At 34.4% G+C, this 18445-nt stretch overlaps 1 protein-coding gene across 2 annotated transcripts; it reads left to right on the forward strand.

Annotated features, from left to right (window-relative positions):
• Window positions 1–733: 733 nt before the first annotated feature.
• On the forward strand, window positions 734–18240 carry LOC110095824 (copper-transporting ATPase PAA2, chloroplastic). Of its 2 annotated transcripts, XM_020821526.2 has the most exons (17): window positions 735–1429; window positions 1560–1637; window positions 2990–3087; window positions 3197–3247; window positions 3630–3716; window positions 4093–4257; window positions 7864–7974; window positions 9100–9168; window positions 9250–9359; window positions 9734–9839; window positions 10168–10234; window positions 15775–15854; window positions 16010–16464; window positions 16790–16958; window positions 17064–17195; window positions 17306–17456; window positions 17688–18240. In XM_020821526.2, exons 1-17 carry the CDS (start codon window positions 796–798, stop codon window positions 17777–17779), a joined length of 2655 nt encoding a protein of 884 aa, XP_020677185.2. In that variant the 5' UTR covers window positions 735–795; the 3' UTR covers window positions 17780–18240. The 2 variants fall into 2 exon arrangements, 1 of the variants encoding a protein (XP_020677185.2); XR_003700664.1 differs by lacking the exons at window positions 17306–17456; window positions 17688–18240 and having other exon boundaries at window positions 734–1429; window positions 16797–16958.
• The last annotated feature ends 205 nt before the right edge of the window (window positions 18241–18445 follow it).

Here is an 18445-nt window from a genome sequence, read left to right on the forward strand (position 1 = left end):
AATTTGCTTTGAACTTTTTGTTGGAAAGTCTTTTGTGGAAGTTTCATCGAAGATGACCCTGATAATTTCGGATTGGTCTATCATAATTTTTTTCCCCTTAATGGAATAATTGAATAAATGTAAACTAATCAAATATATATTCTATATCATATAAAAATCAAAGTTTTTATTTCCTTAAGATTTTCTTATCTTAGCAAATGATATTAGTCAAATGACTAAAAGAAAAATTAGGCCAACTAATTAGTGCAAATAAATCATTTTAGATGGTAACAATAATCTTAAGTAGTCAAAATCAAACTATAAATGAAGAATAATTTGATATAATATCTTGATTAAAATATTATAATGATTAAATTTGAACATAAGCATACTATATATAAATTTATTTTCAATAATTTAAAATTTTTATCTGAATACTCCGACCACATATATTTTTCTTTAAAAATAATAATTATATTTAATAATATAAAGGACTTCTGTAAATATTTTCAAACGGCTTACGGAAGAGCCGATCGTATAAACTCACGCAATAAACATGTGGTTGAAAAAAAAAAAAAATCAAACCTTTACGCTGACCATAACTCCATTCCACCCGTCATATGGTCATACGTGGCAATTCACAATTCACTTTAACTAGCCAGGTCAGCATAGTCACATTTGGAGTCATTATTTTCTGTTCCGACATCCGAACGCGCCAGTTATCCCTTCCCCTTCTTAATGCCGCACGAGCAGTCCCTTCCTTCTTTCAGTCCTCATTCAACAACTCGAGCCCAACTTCTCTTCTCTTCCTTCTCCATGGCGTCTCCTCTGCTAAGACTTGCTCTCTCTCCTAGCCCTAAATCGAACAACGTAATCCTACTCCGTCCCGTCAGATTGCTCCACCATCTCGGTCCCCTCCGCGGTGGCCTTGGCGGCCTCGGCAGCGGCGCGGGAAGGTCGGTTTCGAAGTCGCTGAGATTAGTCCGAGCAAAGGCCGTGGAGTTTGGAGCAAAGGAGGGGGGTATCCAGCATCAGGATGCAAGAAACACGACAATTCTCTTGGAGGTTGGGGGTATGATGTGCGGCGCCTGTGTCTCCCGTGTGAAATCGATATTGTCTGCCGACGATCGGGTCGAATCGACGGTCGTCAACATGGTCACCGAAACGGCGGCGTTAAAGCTGAGAGATGGAGTTGAAGAGGAAGGGGAGGAAAGAGTGGCCGAGGAGCTTGCTAGGAAGTTGGCGGATTTTGGCTTTACGGCTAAGAGAAGGAGGTCGGGACAGGGGGTGGGGGAAAACGTGAGAAAGTGGAGGGAGATGGCGGAGAAAAAGGAGATATTGCTTGCAAGAAGTCGGAATAGAGTATTTTTTGCCTGGACGCTGGTGGCTCTGTGCTGCGGATCGCATGCTTCGCATCTCCTGCATTCTCTTGGAATACATATTGCACATGGTAGGATTTTCTTGCAAAGCATTTGCTGTTAATGGAAAAGTAACCAAAAACAAGCTTAAAATCTTTAATTGCTAAATTCTTACCCATTTTCAGTTAAATAGTTGATCTTTACATTGGATGTGTTATACAGGATCGTTTTGGGATTTGCTGCATAACTCTTATTTGAAATGCAGTATTGCAGCTGCTTCTTTGCTTGGACCTGGTAGAGGTAATTTCAGCACTTTCTTAACAAATTTTGTTCATGGAAAATGTTAGTTTTATGATGATTATCAAGAGATGAACCTTAACTAAACCGAAAGTTACCTTATGAATACTACTGTGAAGCATTAAGCTAAAATTTCTTCTGGGCGTAAATAAGCATTGAATGAAAGCTGACAAGCTGCAAGAATTCAGGCATTTGTGCTTACGGTGTTTGACAACTTTACTCCATGGTCTCAGTTAATTTTTTGGCAATTTACTTTCGTGCATTTCTTAGACATTTTGAAAATATTTATAGGCTAAAAATGATGAACCATGAATGATCTGTATGGCTTAGGGCTGGCTAAAAGTGTTGGTGATAAAACATGTTTGCATATACATCTCAATGCAAATATGAGCTTCCTTGTATGGATTAAATGCAAGGGCGGATTTAGGAGGAGGGCATGAGAGGGCACGTACCCCCCCCCCGCGTAAATATTTAATGCCATTATATATAATAGACATACATTAATAATTCATTATTATTTAATTTTTATGTTAGAGTTATTAGAATCAATTTGTTACCATCGTTAATATTATCACACGTGCTTAATATTTATTATAATATATAGTCATTATAAATGATACTCTCCTTTATCGTTCTTTTATTGCTATTCTATTCTCTTGTATTTATATTGGCATGCATTTTTTTTAGGGTTAGGATCAATGAAATAAAGATGAAGTTTTTTACAAATTTCGTCATGATATCAGAGGCACCTCTCTAAGTGTTTGCCTTTATCACTTCTTTGCATGAAGATCCTGTGAGGATTAGTCCTTTTGGCTTATATTCGCTCCATGAATGGAGATCGACCTTTGTGTTTGGTGGTGAAGGTTTGTGAACATCATGTAGATCATGTGGACAATACAAGATCTCATGAAGATCCCGTAAGAATCCTTTGAAGATCTTGTTAGGACCCCTTGAAGATCCTGTGAGGATTCTATCTTTTGGTGATGATTTTGTCACCTTTGATCTCGATAAAGGTTGACTCAATGTCTATCTCTCGATTTTTCATGCATCAATATCTCGGTTGTTCTTGGTTTTCTTGTTAAACATTTTGAAAATCTATTAAATAGCTCTTAGCTTGGATTTCTTAGTTCTTCTTGCATTGCACAAGCTCTCGATGCTTCTTGTTATAACATTATGGGTTTGTGGGAGGGTGTTAGAGTAATTAGAACTAGTTTGTGAGAAAGTCTTGTAACTGATAGATTGAACTAGGGTGTATATTATTTAGCAAACACGTATAATACTCACATTAGTTTATTCAATCAGACTTCAATTAACATTACTCACTTTTAAGGCATGTATACTTCCCCTGTTTGCAGATCTCCTTTTAGATGGTCTCAAAGCATTCAGAAAAGGCTCACCAAATATGAATTCTCTTGTGGGTTTTGGATCAATTGCTGCATTCCTGATTAGCTCTGTGAGTCAAATTTAAGAACTAGTTTTTCTAATGATAGTTGTTTTCCGTTGAGCTCTTTCCTTTCACTTTTAGCATGCTTAATTTACTAATCACCTTTTCTTTATTGCAGGTTTCACTTGTGAACCCAGGCCTAGAATGGGAGTCCTTCTTTGATGAGCCGGTGAATTTTCTTTCCATTATCTTTTGTAAACCTTTTCCCCTGATTATTTTGTGGCACAGATATGAGTTCTCTATTAGAACAATTTCTACCTTTACACACACACACACACACACACAAACACATTGCATGTAGGAATTCCAAAGCTTGCCTTTAATTTGCTGTGTTTGTTCATGCTTACAAATGCTGAATCTACTGCATGCATATTGGTGACTTGATATATATCTGAATGGATGTGTCATTGAATGCCTATATGCAAATTAATGTACCCATTTTTATCTTTCCGTGAGTACATTATACATTTAGTTTCATATTGATTTACCGGGGTTTCACGTTGTTCTGGAAGCATATTCTCAATCTTCATAATTTTTTTCTTAGCATTCAGGTCATGCTTCTTGGTTTTGTACTTTTGGGACGTTCTCTTGAAGAAAGGGCCAGGCTCCAGGCTTCCAGTGACATGAATGAACTGCTGGTAAGTTCTTGGATTAATGAAGTATCCTATTATCAATCTTTATGTTGTCCACTCAATTTTGTTTGGTCTTTTAATTTATTCCTCTACATATGTCCTTACATGTTGAGAAGTTTAGTTAAATCCATTTTGACAAAATTACATATTAAAGATTTTGAGCTATAAACCTTTAGTTAAACTAAAATCATAAATGCTATTGCAAAATGGAGTTGATTATTGCATGAAGTATGATAAATCTTCTGCTCCACGTATACAAAATTTATCTGCCTATAATGGGCTGCCTATTAAATACTGAAAACATGTGGATTTAGTTTATACAAGAAGCTTTAAAAATTAAATTTGATTATCGCATGCTACTAATATGATGCATTTTTTGCAGTCTTTGGTCGCTACTAAGTCACGATTAGTGATAACTTCATCTGAAGAACCCACATCACCTGATAGCTTTCTAAGTGCTAGTTCCGTTAGCATTGAAATCCCAACTGATGATGTCCGGATCGGAGATTCACTTTTGGTGTTGCCTGGGGAAACCATTCCAGTTGATGTATGTTATCATTATCAATTGCTTGAATTTTGAATGCTCCTCTATTTTATTTTATTAATGTAATATTGTTATATAGTGATGGTTTTAAAGCTTATTTACCTCAAATTGGAATATGTTGATATTGATACATTTGGGTTTGTTCTTGTTCTTAAGCACGTGAGCACTTGTTCATATGCAATACATAAAATTAACTCTTTAAATTAGGATGTGGGCGTCCTAGTTATATTATATAATTTTTGGAAATAACGATTTGATCACCTGGAAAAAGCCACCCCTTCCTTGTCCTTCCTCGATGTTCAAGAGAAACTCGCGAGTAGTTTTCTTTGAGGTAGATTGGGTTTGTTTTAGTTAGATCCCACTTGAAGTTAAATATGAGTTTATTTATATTTTAGTTTGGACTTGCTATGAGCCCAAGTCCTCATGGTTGACTACATCTCTCGCTTGGGGGAGTGAGCTTCACTTAAAGAGGTTGGTTATACGACCCAACTTGAGAGATTGGAATACCCAGGCGAGTGTAGTCAACTAGGTGTTTGTTTTATTCTTTTTAATTAACATGACCATTAGTCCAACATAAGCAATTAAGAGCTACTAAACCATAATATTTTGTTAATAGTCAAACCACACACAAAATAGTTCAATTTCATACATTTCAAATACATGAACTAAAATCATGTGCAGGTGATTATTAAATACCTATTTTCACTTGCTCCTCTCCTATGGTAAACAAATCCTTCTTTGTCACCCATTCAATCTAGAGGGGCATTTCCTGAATATTAGCATTCTATAATTAGTTGAGTTAACATAATAAAACTCAATGGCTAATTATAGTTCTATAATATATCAATTTGAAAAAAATAAAATGCATGTGAGTGATTGAAAGTATATTTACATTTTATTTACAACGAATTTACATATATGCTATACTAAGTTAAAGTAAAGGCAATATCAGTTTGCAAAAGCTAACATTTTGTGATGTATTTATCATATCATATCTTTTATTATAGCAGTTGTCTCATGAGCAATGTCTAAAACTTGCACCAATTAAGGCACAACCCCTTTTTCATTTCCTTTTTTTTTTCTAAACTTTTTTTATTTTATATTCACGGGTATATTGCGTCCCCAGTTAGTACCATTTGAGGGTGAACTCCTTCATTCGACATGCATATACATTTCCTATTTACAACCTTTCATTCATTATATGTAAACATACTTTGACTATGATTGAAATAAATACATTTTATTTAACACCATGGAAGACATATATGCTCAGAAAAGAAATAATTATTTCAATCATTTAGCGGCAAATTATATTCTTAAAAATATTAAGTGAGCACTTAAACGTTATATCAATTAATAGATCAAGATTAAGATAAGAACTATACTTTGTCATAAAATAGAGCTCTAATTACCCAACTCAACCTCAAAGATTTGTTTTAACCCATTACTTTTGAAACAACACATTCCTTAGTTGAATATCTATAATCATACATATAAAATGTTCTTGTTAATCCAATTATTTTCTTTTTCTCAACTCTGATATTTGTATATATATAAATTATTCTTCTTCAAATCAATCTCTTAACTTGATTACCTTTATAATAGACAACTTTAAAAAAATTTAATTTGTGTATCTTTCTCGCTTAACCTAGATCAAGATTAAGACCATTAGTCTTTTAAATAAGTTACTTGGTATGAAATATAATAAATTTACCTCAAATCGACTAAACCATAATGTCCAAAATTTTCTCTATAAAATTTGTAGTCTTAAAATCTGGGGAACAACATATATTATAGAAAAACATCTTAATTTTCCAATTTCTCAATAAAATTCTCAAAAATCTTCTTATTTAATCATACCTCAAATGCTTCTTTTGCGCAGTCACCACATCTTGAATTATTCTTTTATTACTACACTTTGAAATCTGATACAATTTTTCTATGATTATAAATATAAAGCAAAACAAATCTAAATTGACTTCTCTGATTTGTATCTCAGGAAAGGCAAAACGAATACATTCCAATACATTAACTCAATCATGTTAAATCATCTTGTAAACCTTTGTATAAATCTTGCTCAGCTTGGTTACACACAAAACTCCAATCTTTTCTTTTGCGTGCTAGAGCGTTCATCTGATTTCTCTCTAAATCGGATGACCTAGCCTCTTCCTGTAGTCGCTCTTAGTTTTGCCTTCGTTCTCTTCCTAGTATGAGTGAATTTTTCTATTCCATTATTTTCTGTTTCCTCCTTGCTGCCCTCTGACTTTCTTTCTTTCTCTTGTTCTCTCTGTGAATTCATTCGTTCTTTGCCTACCATTTCATCTTTCACTGTAGCTTATGCACTCAACTCTATTTTCTCTCACCTTCTTCATCTGATTTCATTACTATGTTTGTTCGTGTACCTGTAAGGAAACGAAGTTCGCTTGTGTCTTTGTAAGGAAATAGAATCGCAGCCTCCTCTATGTGAGATAGATTGCAGTGGGCTTTGGTGACTTTTTCTTTTTAATATTTAAGCCATGGGACTTACTCAGCTTCAAATAGCAATTTTTGCTATGTCAAATGCTATCAATGGTTGCGAATGTGTGAATCTTAAGCGAGTGCTTATTACAATTAACATATTTACTAATGTGCTGCATTCATCGAATTTCTTCTTCTTCGGCATTCCAAATTTAGATGCAAGTCTAAAGCAAATTTTAGAGTTTTACAGGATTCATTCAGATGATTGTCAATATTTTTATCGAGTCATTTTGCGGGTCTAAGATATGTTTGTGGATTGTTTTTATTGTCTTATTACCAGAATGACAGATGAATTTGATGAAATTAGTCCATTTTTTATAATCAAAATTTTGATTAAGCTTGTTGATGACATCAAAATAATTTTATGATTTCCTGAAAGATATTGATGAGTTTTAGCCTTATGCAATTGCCTATAATTAAGAAATTACTCCCTAGAGGGAATAGAAACCTAGTTCCAAATTAAATATAAATAATAGAGGGGTGGTCTTTAAAACTTTGTCAGGCCAAAGACGATGGCACGGGGTCTTTTGATGTAGCTGAGCTAAAGATCAGCAACACATTGACTGTTCAACACATTTCTTACTTTTCTCGGTAGCAATTATGAGAACAACAATTTGTCAATTTCAACTAATTTCTATCGGTAGGCTGCCATAGAGAATGAATGCGTTGATGGGTTAGATTTTCCTTAGGATAATGATGACAACATTTGACAATGATTTGAATAATTTGATAGTCATCGCAGAATGCTTGATCATGGGTGGTTGTTATAGGATAGACAATCACTCCTTATATCCAAACCAAATATCAATGAAGGGAGGGGAGACTCCATGATATACCAAAGATCAATGGCAAAATGGTGTTCTTCAAAATCAAACTGAATAAAAAATCACTTGTGCAAAATCATCAATTTAATTAGATTGAAGATCAACTTCTTCTATTTCTCACTTGCAGTTGCTTGCTAGGAATATATATATATATGGTCTTTTTATGATTAGCAACTTGTCCTACGGTCAGTATTGCAGAATCTTTGTTTTTTAGCATAGTGAACTACTCAGGATTGTATATTATGCTTCTTCTTGTGCTCCTATGCAGGGAAATGTTCTTGCAGGAAGAAGTGTTGTTGATGAATCCATGCTAACTGGAGAGTCTCTTCCGGTGTTGAAAGAAAAAGGTTCACCCATTTCTGCCGGAACTATTAATTGGGTATGAGTATTCTTGCAACATTATTCTACGTATGGCTCCTAAGTTACCTATTCTTGGTAACAATAACATCATCTACACGAAAAAGCTTTCCATTATAGTAGAAAAGAAATAATGAGATATTAGTTAATATTTTATCTAGAAACTTGGTGCAGTAGCCACCGACTAGTAATGAGCTATATCTATTGCCATTTTTCGCTGATCATGATACATAAATATGTGCATGTATGACTATATAAGTACAAAATCAGGCCATGATTAAAGTATATATACGCATGCACACATACAAAAAATGTGCATATTTTTTAAAAATACGGGTACAAAAGCAGACACATGAATATGAAGTATATACACTGAATAGTCATGTCTTTTTGAATATATGTAGTGAAAGAAAGCAAGGCCAACCACTATCAACATAGGCTCTCAAGTAAAATTAAGAACTTTTGTATCCAATTACTTCTGATGCAGCCCATGAAAATGTTCTGAAAATGGCTCTGATGGACTTGTCTCTTACTCTTGTCAGTTAATGGTTGGTCATCATCTAATTTATGACTATACATAAATAATTCGTAAGTAATATATGAACTTGATTCTTTAGCAGAGTTTCATTTTTTTTTTTTAATTCTTGGGATTGAATGGTTTATCAAATCATGCTTTCTTTGAATTCTTTTATTATTCATCTGACAGCCTAGTTAAACGTAATTGAAAATGTGAAGATCGATGTGTAGGAAAGTTGAGTAGGATAGAGGTTAAAATGATATTGTTAGAGAGATGATAGGAATAATACCTATGAAGAATAAGATAGGGGAGGATATGTAGGAGGTTTGTTGATGGACAATTGAGGGCGAAACATACATCATTACTATGGGTTGATAGAACTTATAAGGACTAAGAAAGAAAAAGGGGCATGAACTAGAGCTAGCACCTATGTAGTTCTCAATAAGGAAGGAATGGAGAAGAAGAATTCATAAAGTCAATCTTGAATAATTCTGTAAGGCTAAAAAGATGGTTTTTTACCTGTATTTTACTCTTAGGCGTGTTGAAAACATATTGAATTCTCATAACTTCAGACTTAGGCTGAGTTTAAATACTTTTGACAGCTGAATTCTTGATACGTTTTATTTCCAGGATGGTCCCCTAAGGATTGAAGCCTCAACAACTGGTGCCATGTCAACAATCTCCAAAATTATTCGAATGGTATGTATGCATTCACTCTAAAAATATCAACTGCCTTTTTAAAGAAAACGTGCGAGAATCGTTATATTGCATTTGTCATAGGTTGAGGATGCACAGGCAAAGGAAGCCCCCGTTCAGAGACTTGTAGATTCGATTGCTGGGCCTTTTGTTTACACTGTAATGGCTTTATCAGCTGCTACTTTTGCTTTTTGGTAAGTCCTGTTTACTTGCTATTTATTTTTACTGCATTAGGATGTAACTATTTTTGCTTTTGTTAATGTTCTTTTGGTTTTCCACTTACTGGCAAAACCTTTATTATGGGAGAGGGGAGTGGTCTGGTCAAACAAAGGAAAGGGGTTTGGCTTTTGTTTGAAATCTCCCGGAAATAAGAAGCAGAGTGGTCTAGTCAAAGCATTTTTCATTTTAATTCGTGTAATATAAAAAATAAACAAGCTTCCTAGGAATAAAAAGCAGAAGTAAACTGCAAAAGTTCATTTCTAAAAAAATTATTTTCATTTCCACAACAATTCATTTATGAGTTACTCTCACTTAGTATTAGCTGTCTCTTCTCTTTTATATATGATAGGTATTACATCGGAACAGACATTTTCCCAGATGTACTGCTGAACGATATTGCTGGTCCTGAAGGGCATTCCCTGCTTTTAAGCTTGAAACTAGCTGTTGATGTGTTAGTGAGTATTGATCATTTTTTTTAACTCTATTCAAGTTTAAATTGTTAAAATATATATTTTTTCCGTTTAAAAGCATTATTTGTGGTAATGAAGTAATATATTCAATGCAGCACAAGTTTCTAAATATATAATTCCTTCATTTTGAGATTTTTAGATGATTTTACTAATTTCAGAGCATTTTATCATAAGCTAAATGTTACATTATGGATTTATCGCGTGCCTATTTTCTCCGTTGAAATTCTTATATAGTTATATACATAGCATGATTGTACATCTTAGTCCAGAAATCTAGACTCAATCCTTTCGTTTGCTGTTTTTTTTAACTCAGGTAGTCTCCTGCCCATGTGCGCTGGGTCTTGCTACACCTACGGCTATCTTAGTTGGCACTTCTCTGGGTAACATTTCTAATTTGAGAAATTGCAATTAATGGCGCTAAATTCTTTTGCATAATATTTGACAAAACAATCTAATGTTTTTCACTCATTTGTGTTCGATAAAATTTTAGATTCCATTTATGTACGCATTATACTTTTTAAAATAATAGAATATGCTTTATTAGTAGAAATTTGGAGTAATGTTCTCATGTTTGCCATTGATTCAAATGAATATATAACAAGATGCAACATTTGAATTTAGCAGTATATATATATATATATATAATTCTCCTACAAATCAAGTTTAGCCTAATTAAATGCATATCAAATCATTTAAGAAAATATATACAACTAGGGTAACTAAATAAATTCAATGAATGCATTATTCGTTAACATGCTCCCTCAAGATGGAGCTCTGGTCAGAGAGTCCAATATTGACACTCAATGTAGAGGAGCAAGTTCTTGTAAGTTGTTTGGTGAAAGTCTCCTATAGTTTATCCTTAAATGATGTATGGGCCACATGAAAGACACCATTTTGAACTTTTTCATAGATGAAATGGTAATTAGTAGCCATATGTTTCATCCATCCGTGAAAGGATTTGCACAACAATGAGTGTTTTCAATTATATAATTAATTAAAATAATACAATTAAAAATAATAATGATAATAAGAAATAAAAAAAAGAATGAATGAAAATGATTCAAGCTTCTAACATACTTCAAATATCCGGAGCTGAGTTATAAAATATTTCATACTCCATAGGCTCAAATTAAAAGTGTATAAGCAAGTAAAATTATTATTTTTAATTAGAACCTGATATGTTACAAGTTGAATCAACGAACCCACTCTTAATATTGCATGAGTAATCTTCTCGAAATAAAAAGACAAAAAAATTCTTTTACTTAAAATAATTTTTTAATTATAATATTATATCACGTTTCCTTCACCAATATTAAAACATTTGGGATTGCATGCTAGAAGGAAATGACATGCTGGGTTGTGTTCTAAATCATTAACATGTTCTTGATGAATATCTAACCAAGTAAATAAATTTATTTGAGTAAAAATGATGATTTCTTCACATGTATCTATATATAAAATAAAAAAATATTGAACAAAAGAAAAAGAAAAAGAAAAAAAATATAAAGCTTACATGCATATGCACATAATGTGTAAAATTATGCATATATATAAGATGGCTAAGTTGATGTTATATGCATACACATATTAACCTCTAGGTAAAAAAAAGAGGCAAAGATATCTAATATTTGTCGAGATCCAGTGAATTCAGCCAGAAATCTCGCTACAGTACACTGTTCTGCGCCGACGCCGCTCCTTGCATCTCTTCCTGGAAAAGCTACCCGAATCGCGTGCCTCCTAGACGCTTTTCTCGTCGTTAAATACCAAACGAAGGAAGCCTTCGGGTCTTCTTCCTCTCCCACCGTCGAGCCCAAACAGAACCCCACCGGGAGCTCCGGCCCAGCAGCCTCTCTCTCCAACTCCAGTCTGACGCCATACGAGAGCATCCCGTCATTTGGCACCTACCTGAAGCGCGGTGTCATTTGACACCTACCTGAAGCGCTCAAGTAGCAACGAGGGGAAGGTTGCCTCTTGGTTTTTCCCCTAAACGAGGGAGACGCTGGGAGGCTACCGAAATTCCATCTGAAAATACGAAGGACTCATGAACATAAACTTGACTTGAACAAATTAACATGAACTTAAATCAATTCACAAATAACAATGACTTGAGATTGTAGTTTGGGACAACTACAAGGAACTTGAACTTGAACTGAACTGGGACTCGAACTGTGTTGAGTTCCAATAAAAGAAAATGATGATGAGAAGTTTTTTCTATCATGCAATTATTACATGAATATTCAATAAATTAACCAAATAGCTTTTATTTGCATTAGATAATACGAGTGGAAATTGGAAGTCTTAGTTAACTGTGTGAATATTTGTTTTTTAGAGTTATGATAAAATAAAAAATCTATATATATAAACAAATCTGAACCCATAATTCAGAAATTTCTTCATCAATAATGCATTAAGACTATTTTTTTCTTATTTTATGAACAGCATATTGATTGGTATGTTCGGGAAACTGAGAAAGGTGATAATCGCTAATTTTGTTTAGCTTATGTTAGAGAAGACAAGCAGGATTAGAAGTGGTAATAACTGTTCATTATTGAATTGCTTTTAAGTCAAAATTTCAGCTGACAAAAAATATCACCATCATCAAAATTTATGAAAAGGCGTTAGAAAATGAGGCCTTATAATTATGCAGATCCACATGTCAATGCAATATGCAAATATCTTCACTTAGAAACAGAGAAAAGAAGTATCATTGTTCTTATGACTATCTTAAAAATTTTAAAAATTTATCAGAAAAGCCATTGATTGTCCAAATTGGATGGTTTTATGTCAAATATGACATCTTCTTTTATTCAGCACCTTGCCATAGAACCTGCAAAAAAGAAAAAAAAAATCTCAATTTACAACAAAAGGAAAGTATTAGAAAACTTGCATGTAAGAAATTTCAAGCTACATGTAATAGCCTTAGACACTTCAAGGAATTATAATCACAATTAGTCAAGAGATTTGATTTAATTTTTAATAATAATGGAGAGTGCTAAAAAATATTAGAAATTAATCGTAAAGCTAAAGAAGGGCGTGGAATTATTAAAAACTCATGCCTGGGGCTTATTTGTGTCAATATTAGACTTTGGCTAATAAACTCAACCTAAATATGCTTAATTTCAACTCGATTGATTAGGCTTACATGCTGAGGGTCCTGATACAATAATTGGTCCGCCTTGTTCACAATGCAAGGTTGTAGAACGCTATTCTTTGATCTTCAACTCAGTGCAAAAACACTCACATTAAAAGGTGCCTAGAATTAGATCTATAAGTTGCTACCTATTCAATATTTCTTGATATATCAAAGTTATTAATACTCCTATACAATATATGATTGGCTATGCAAAATAAGTCAACTTTTTAATAGATGCAAGCCCAAACTCAAAATTATAATTAGGCTATCTTGCCTATAGGGCAATGTCATAAGACCTAACCCTTTTGGGCAACTCTCAAATAAAATATTAAGCCTCATAATAGTTCATCTTGGGCCTTCCAATGGATACTACACCGATCCCAATTAAATTTGTCCTTTTAATGGATGTCAACCCTAACTTAAAATTGTAATCAAGTGGCCTCTCCTATAAGGCGAGTTTTTAAGTTTGTCATTCGACAAACTCATAAATAGAGTTGAAAGCCCCCAAACTAATTAAATTCAGGTCTTTCAATGGATTTAAGCCTCAACTCAAAACATATCAGAGCCAACCTCTATACTAACAAGCCTATCAAATTAGTTGAAACTACAAATATAACTTATACAAAAATCACATGTAGTCACCTTGGTCTATTTGAGATTCTCGAGAGGAGGCAACCTATTGTTACTAATTAAATTCTTTAAAAATTATGACTTATGATTCTTTGATGTTGGTAGACTAAGATCGCAAGGATTCATGGTACGACGGAGCCACGAGATCTTTATCGATCCATTCCCCACAAACATTTCAATTAATTTAGACACACTTCAAAGTATTAAGCATAAGTATAAAACAATATGAAATTAATCATTCTTAATCGAGAACACTCTTCCGTAAGTGGGAGGGGTAATTAATTACAAGGGTTGGCACTCATAAAAAGTTTAGATCTTAGATCTAAATAAAACCTGATATAAATATTGGGAGAAATCTTATTAATTTAAAATTAATCTACCTCGTAAAGAATGAATTCTTTTTTTTTCGTAGGTCGAGAAAGGTAGAAAATGCACCAAAAAAAAAAAAGAAGTAAAGAATGAATTCTTAACTTAGAAGTTGGGGTTTGTAGCATTTTTCTTGAGCAAACAATGGGTAACACCTACATTATCACATTAAATCACCAAATTGTAAGAAGTTGTCTCCACCCTCTTTTATAGTAGAATTCACAAGTGAAATCTGAGTAAATCATACACATTTTGTAAAATTTCATAATTATGAATATAAAAGTATTATATAAGTTGAATGTAACATCTATTGAAGGTATCTTAAGAAAAAAAAGCTTCGGTGATTTGTACATAAACAAGCGGAAAAAGATGCTGTAACAAAACCAATAGATAAAATTAATGATTAGAGATTATAACCAAAGAAGGGCAGAGCAAAATGATATAAGTTGAGCACCTTGTGAAAATTACATATAGAACAAAAAGAAATGAGTGCTTAAACTGATTTCAAATATAAGATAAAACTAATTATGTTATGTATAAAAAATTGATTAGCTAGTAACTAATAATAGAAACCCAATAGCTTAAAATTCATAACAAATGGGCGAATCATTGTCTATGGATTTCAACTTAGAATAATTGGGGACTAAGGAACGAAAATGCCTTGTTCAATAAGTAGGAAGTAGACCCAACAATGCTCAACATCATGATAGGAAATTCTTGGATTTCCAAGTGTTTCTCACCAAAACCAAAGTAAATCCAAGCAAATATTGCTTTCCACAGCAGAAAAACAGCAAAACTGCAGAAAAACTGAGAGAAAGAAGTAGGGAGAATCGAAGAAAAACGATGCAAACGCTTTTATTTCAATAAAGGATGAAAAGCACTTGCAAGATACAACTTTCCTTCAATTCGAGAGGAAGGAAAAACTCTCCAACGATCTCCGGCAACGCCAAGAGCCCAAGAACAACAAACCCTAGATCTCTCAAGAAATTCAAAATCAAGATAATCCCCCTTTTCCTCCTAACCTCCTAATTAACCATAAAGGAGTTTTACAAAATGTCTAAACAGCCCCTCACATTCAAAATTTCCCTCCCAAAATTCTTCCCTGGCCCCCGTCGGCTTTGCTCCCTCCGCTCGGTTCCGCCCGCGTGCTTCTGTTTCGTCGCGAGAAGACCCGGACCGGTCCAGGTTGGACCGGTCTAGCCGGCCCCTCCTGGGCCGGCGTAACACATCAGTGGTGGTGACAAAGCGGTATTTAGCCTTGGTGGGGGAGCGGTTTACAATGCTTTATTTCTTGGTGAACTCTAAGAAATGGGGGTTGGGCTACAATTATTTTGCTTCTTTGCATAATCATGTCCTTTATGAACGGATAAACATTTTAAACCAAATAGATAAGGTTCATGAACATGCTGATGTGTAAAAGTAGCAACGCCATAGATTGCCCATGCTCTAGCTCTGGTGATATTCTCATAGAAATTTTATGATGGTATCCTAAACCTTCATTCCAACTTATGGTGTTGTCTGTTTACCAGCATCAACGGGGATATTATTTTGATGCATGAGTTGGTATATTTTATTTTATTTTTTTCACTCTGAGTTCATATGGTGTTTTGTTATGGCATTTCATTGGCTTCAATTTTTTTATTTTCCCATCTTCAAATGCATTCACGATATTTTCATAAATTTGAAATCAGCCACAGGGTTAGTGCATGTTTTTCTTGGGTGAAATTTGCCATGTTTCTCTCTCATTGTTGTGATCTTCGTTGTTCGTTTCAAAATTGATATTCTTTTCAGGGGCTAAACAGGGACTTCTTATAAGAGGAGGAGATGCTTTAGAGTGTTTAGCAGGCGTTGATATTGTGGCGTTAGACAAAGTATGTTTATTCAGACATGCCTTCAGCTTTAGTGCATGAGTTTTAATTTATCTTGTGGTGCTTGCGTTTAATTTATCTGCTGCTACAATGAAGATCATTTTAAGTTCTATTCTAAGATTTGTTTAACATATTTTGTGGCGTTTTACCCTTTTTAGACTGGGACACTCACAGAAGGAAAGCCTGCAATTACAGCAATTGCTTCTTTGGTTTACAATGAAACTGAAATTCTTCGACTTGCTGCTGCTGTGGAGAAAACGGCATGTCACCCCATTGCAACGGCGATCTTAAACAAAGCTGAAACTTTGAGGTTACAACTACCTAGTACTAGAGGCCAATTAACCGAACCTGGTTTTGGCTCTATGGCAGAGATTGATGGATCTCTAGTTGCTGTCGGCAATATGGACTGGGTTCATGAACGTTTTCAGAGGAAAATAGCTAAAAAGGAATTGATGGATCTCGAAAATCATTTAGGTTACGTTTCATCCAATTGGGCACCATCATTGAATCAGTCAAGTTCAGTAGTTTATGTGGGCCGTGAAGGAGAAGGCATCATAGGTGCAATAGCAATCTCGGATACACTTCGTCTTGATGCAAGTTCAACTGTGAAGAGGTACTCTACTAAACAGACTAGGCACCTTCCCAGAACTTTGTTGCATTTTATCTCCTTTATTAGAATGCACTGTTGGAGTTCAAGTTTGTTTCATAAACCACATGAATTCCGCCATTACATCAAACAAGAGTCTGTTCCAGCTTGAACTTTCTGTCCATTTTGTTTATTAAGGTCAAAATGGAGTTTTTTCTTTTTATTTTTCTTTTGTTTGAAAAAAAAAGTGCGTCTGTTTATACTTTTGGGATTTTTATTTTTTGAAAAAAAAAGCTATTTATATTTATATTTCCAGATGATTTTTCCTCACTCTGTCTCTTTGAACTGTAAGGCTTCAGGAGAAGGGAATCAAAACTGTCCTCGTATCAGGTGACAGGGAAGAGGCAGTGGCTGATGTGGGAAGGATGGTTGGGATTGAACTTTTAAGGTCATCTGTAACTCCCCAACAAAAGTTTGATTTCATATCGAGCTTGCAAGCTGAAGGAAATCATGTTGCGATGGTAACTAAATCCTATTTTTGAACAGTTTTGGTTCAAATGCCATCGCTTTGATTAGGAAGGAATTATGAGATTATCCATTTATTTCCTATTTCCTTTTTCATAAAGGTTGGGGATGGCATAAATGATGCGCCATCTTTAGCACTTGCTGATGTTGGAATTGCTTTACAAATTGATGCCAAAGAGAACGCAGCATCAGATGCAGCTTCTGTAATACTTTTGGGTAACAGACTCTCTCAGGTAAATCATATTCAAATGTTTTACTGTTAGAACTTTTTTTACACTTACAATTGTTTTTTACTTCAGTTCTATTAAATATTCCTGCACCAAATCTACAATGTTTGCCTTAGATTGTCGATGCTTTAGATCTTGCTCGGGCAACTATTTCCAAAGTGCATCAGAATTTAGCATGGGCGGTTGCATACAATTTTGTTGCCATACCAATTGCTGCAGGAGTACTACTACCACAATTTGACTTTGCTATGACACCATCACTCTCAGGTGAGTGATGAAGGGAAAATTATTACGTACGGCGTCCGGATTCGTCCGGAGGCGAATCCGGTCGCACCACGTCACCCGGGGCCCAGTGCATCTGGGTGACGTGGCGCGTCCGGATTCGCCTCGGGACGGTCCGGACACCGCACGTAATAATCTTTATGGATTTGCTTTCAATCATGATTGATGAATGAAATAAATATAGATTTAACATAGTTATGTTTTGTTTTTATTCAGGAGGGTTAATGGCGTTGAGCTCCATCTTCGTTGTCTCTAATTCTCTGCTTCTGAGGCTGCAGTTTTCTGACAGGAAGAGGGAACTGCGCTAGCTAAAGAAAGATGGTTCTGTGATTTCCCCTCCAACAATTTATTCTTTCCACAATATATTGGTTTCTTTGTATAACTAGTTCTCATTCACCTGCTTTGCCTGTATTGTCATTTAAATAATTGATTGGCCAATAAAAGCTTGATCTTAGGTTTTGTTTGAATTTGAATAAACCATTGACATAACTGCTCCTTGGAACTTGTCCAACCTTAGTGAAGTTAGCCAGCAAATTCATGTTGATTCACTTCGTACTTGAAAATCACTAATATCAAATATACTATACTACAGTTTACTACCTGAGCAAAATTTCATCCAACGTTACTATACTACAACTTAAATCTTTGAACAAAATATCAAATATACGGGACGAGCAGGGCAGCTGGTTGAGCGAAAAAATTCCTCCCCCGGCTCCCATGTTCGATCCCTAACTCCAAAAAATAAAAAAATAAAAAATAAATAAATAAAAAAATCAAATATGCCACCACTCTTAATCCATTAAAACTTCCAACTCCTTCATGGTTTCCCAACGACTGCTATAGCAGTGAGGACTTAAAACTATATCAACAACAAAGAACATGACGAGGAGTACATTGTACAAACACCTTAAGCTCTGAAACTCAAAATAACAAATATAACAAGTGCTGATATATCATTAAAAAATTATCTTGAT

Source organism: Dendrobium catenatum, unplaced genomic scaffold (assembly GCF_001605985.2).
Source record: "Dendrobium catenatum unplaced genomic scaffold, ASM160598v2 fragScaff_scaffold_542, whole genome shotgun sequence".
Taxonomy (NCBI): Eukaryota; Viridiplantae; Streptophyta; class Magnoliopsida; order Asparagales; family Orchidaceae; genus Dendrobium; species Dendrobium catenatum.

Bases quoted from the DNA above. Each gene is read 5' to 3' on its own strand.
- LOC110095824 (XM_020821526.2), top strand. From the start codon at position 796: ATGGCGTCTCCTCTGCTAAGACTTGCTCTCTCTCCTAGCCCTAAATCG. The intron at 3,248-3,629 runs GTGAATTTTCTT...CTTAGCATTCAG, and splicing joins AGTCCTTCTTTGATGAGCCG to GTCATGCTTCTTGGTTTTGT. The intron at 4,258-7,863 runs GTATGTTATCAT...GCTCCTATGCAG, and splicing joins GGGAAACCATTCCAGTTGAT to GGAAATGTTCTTGCAGGAAG.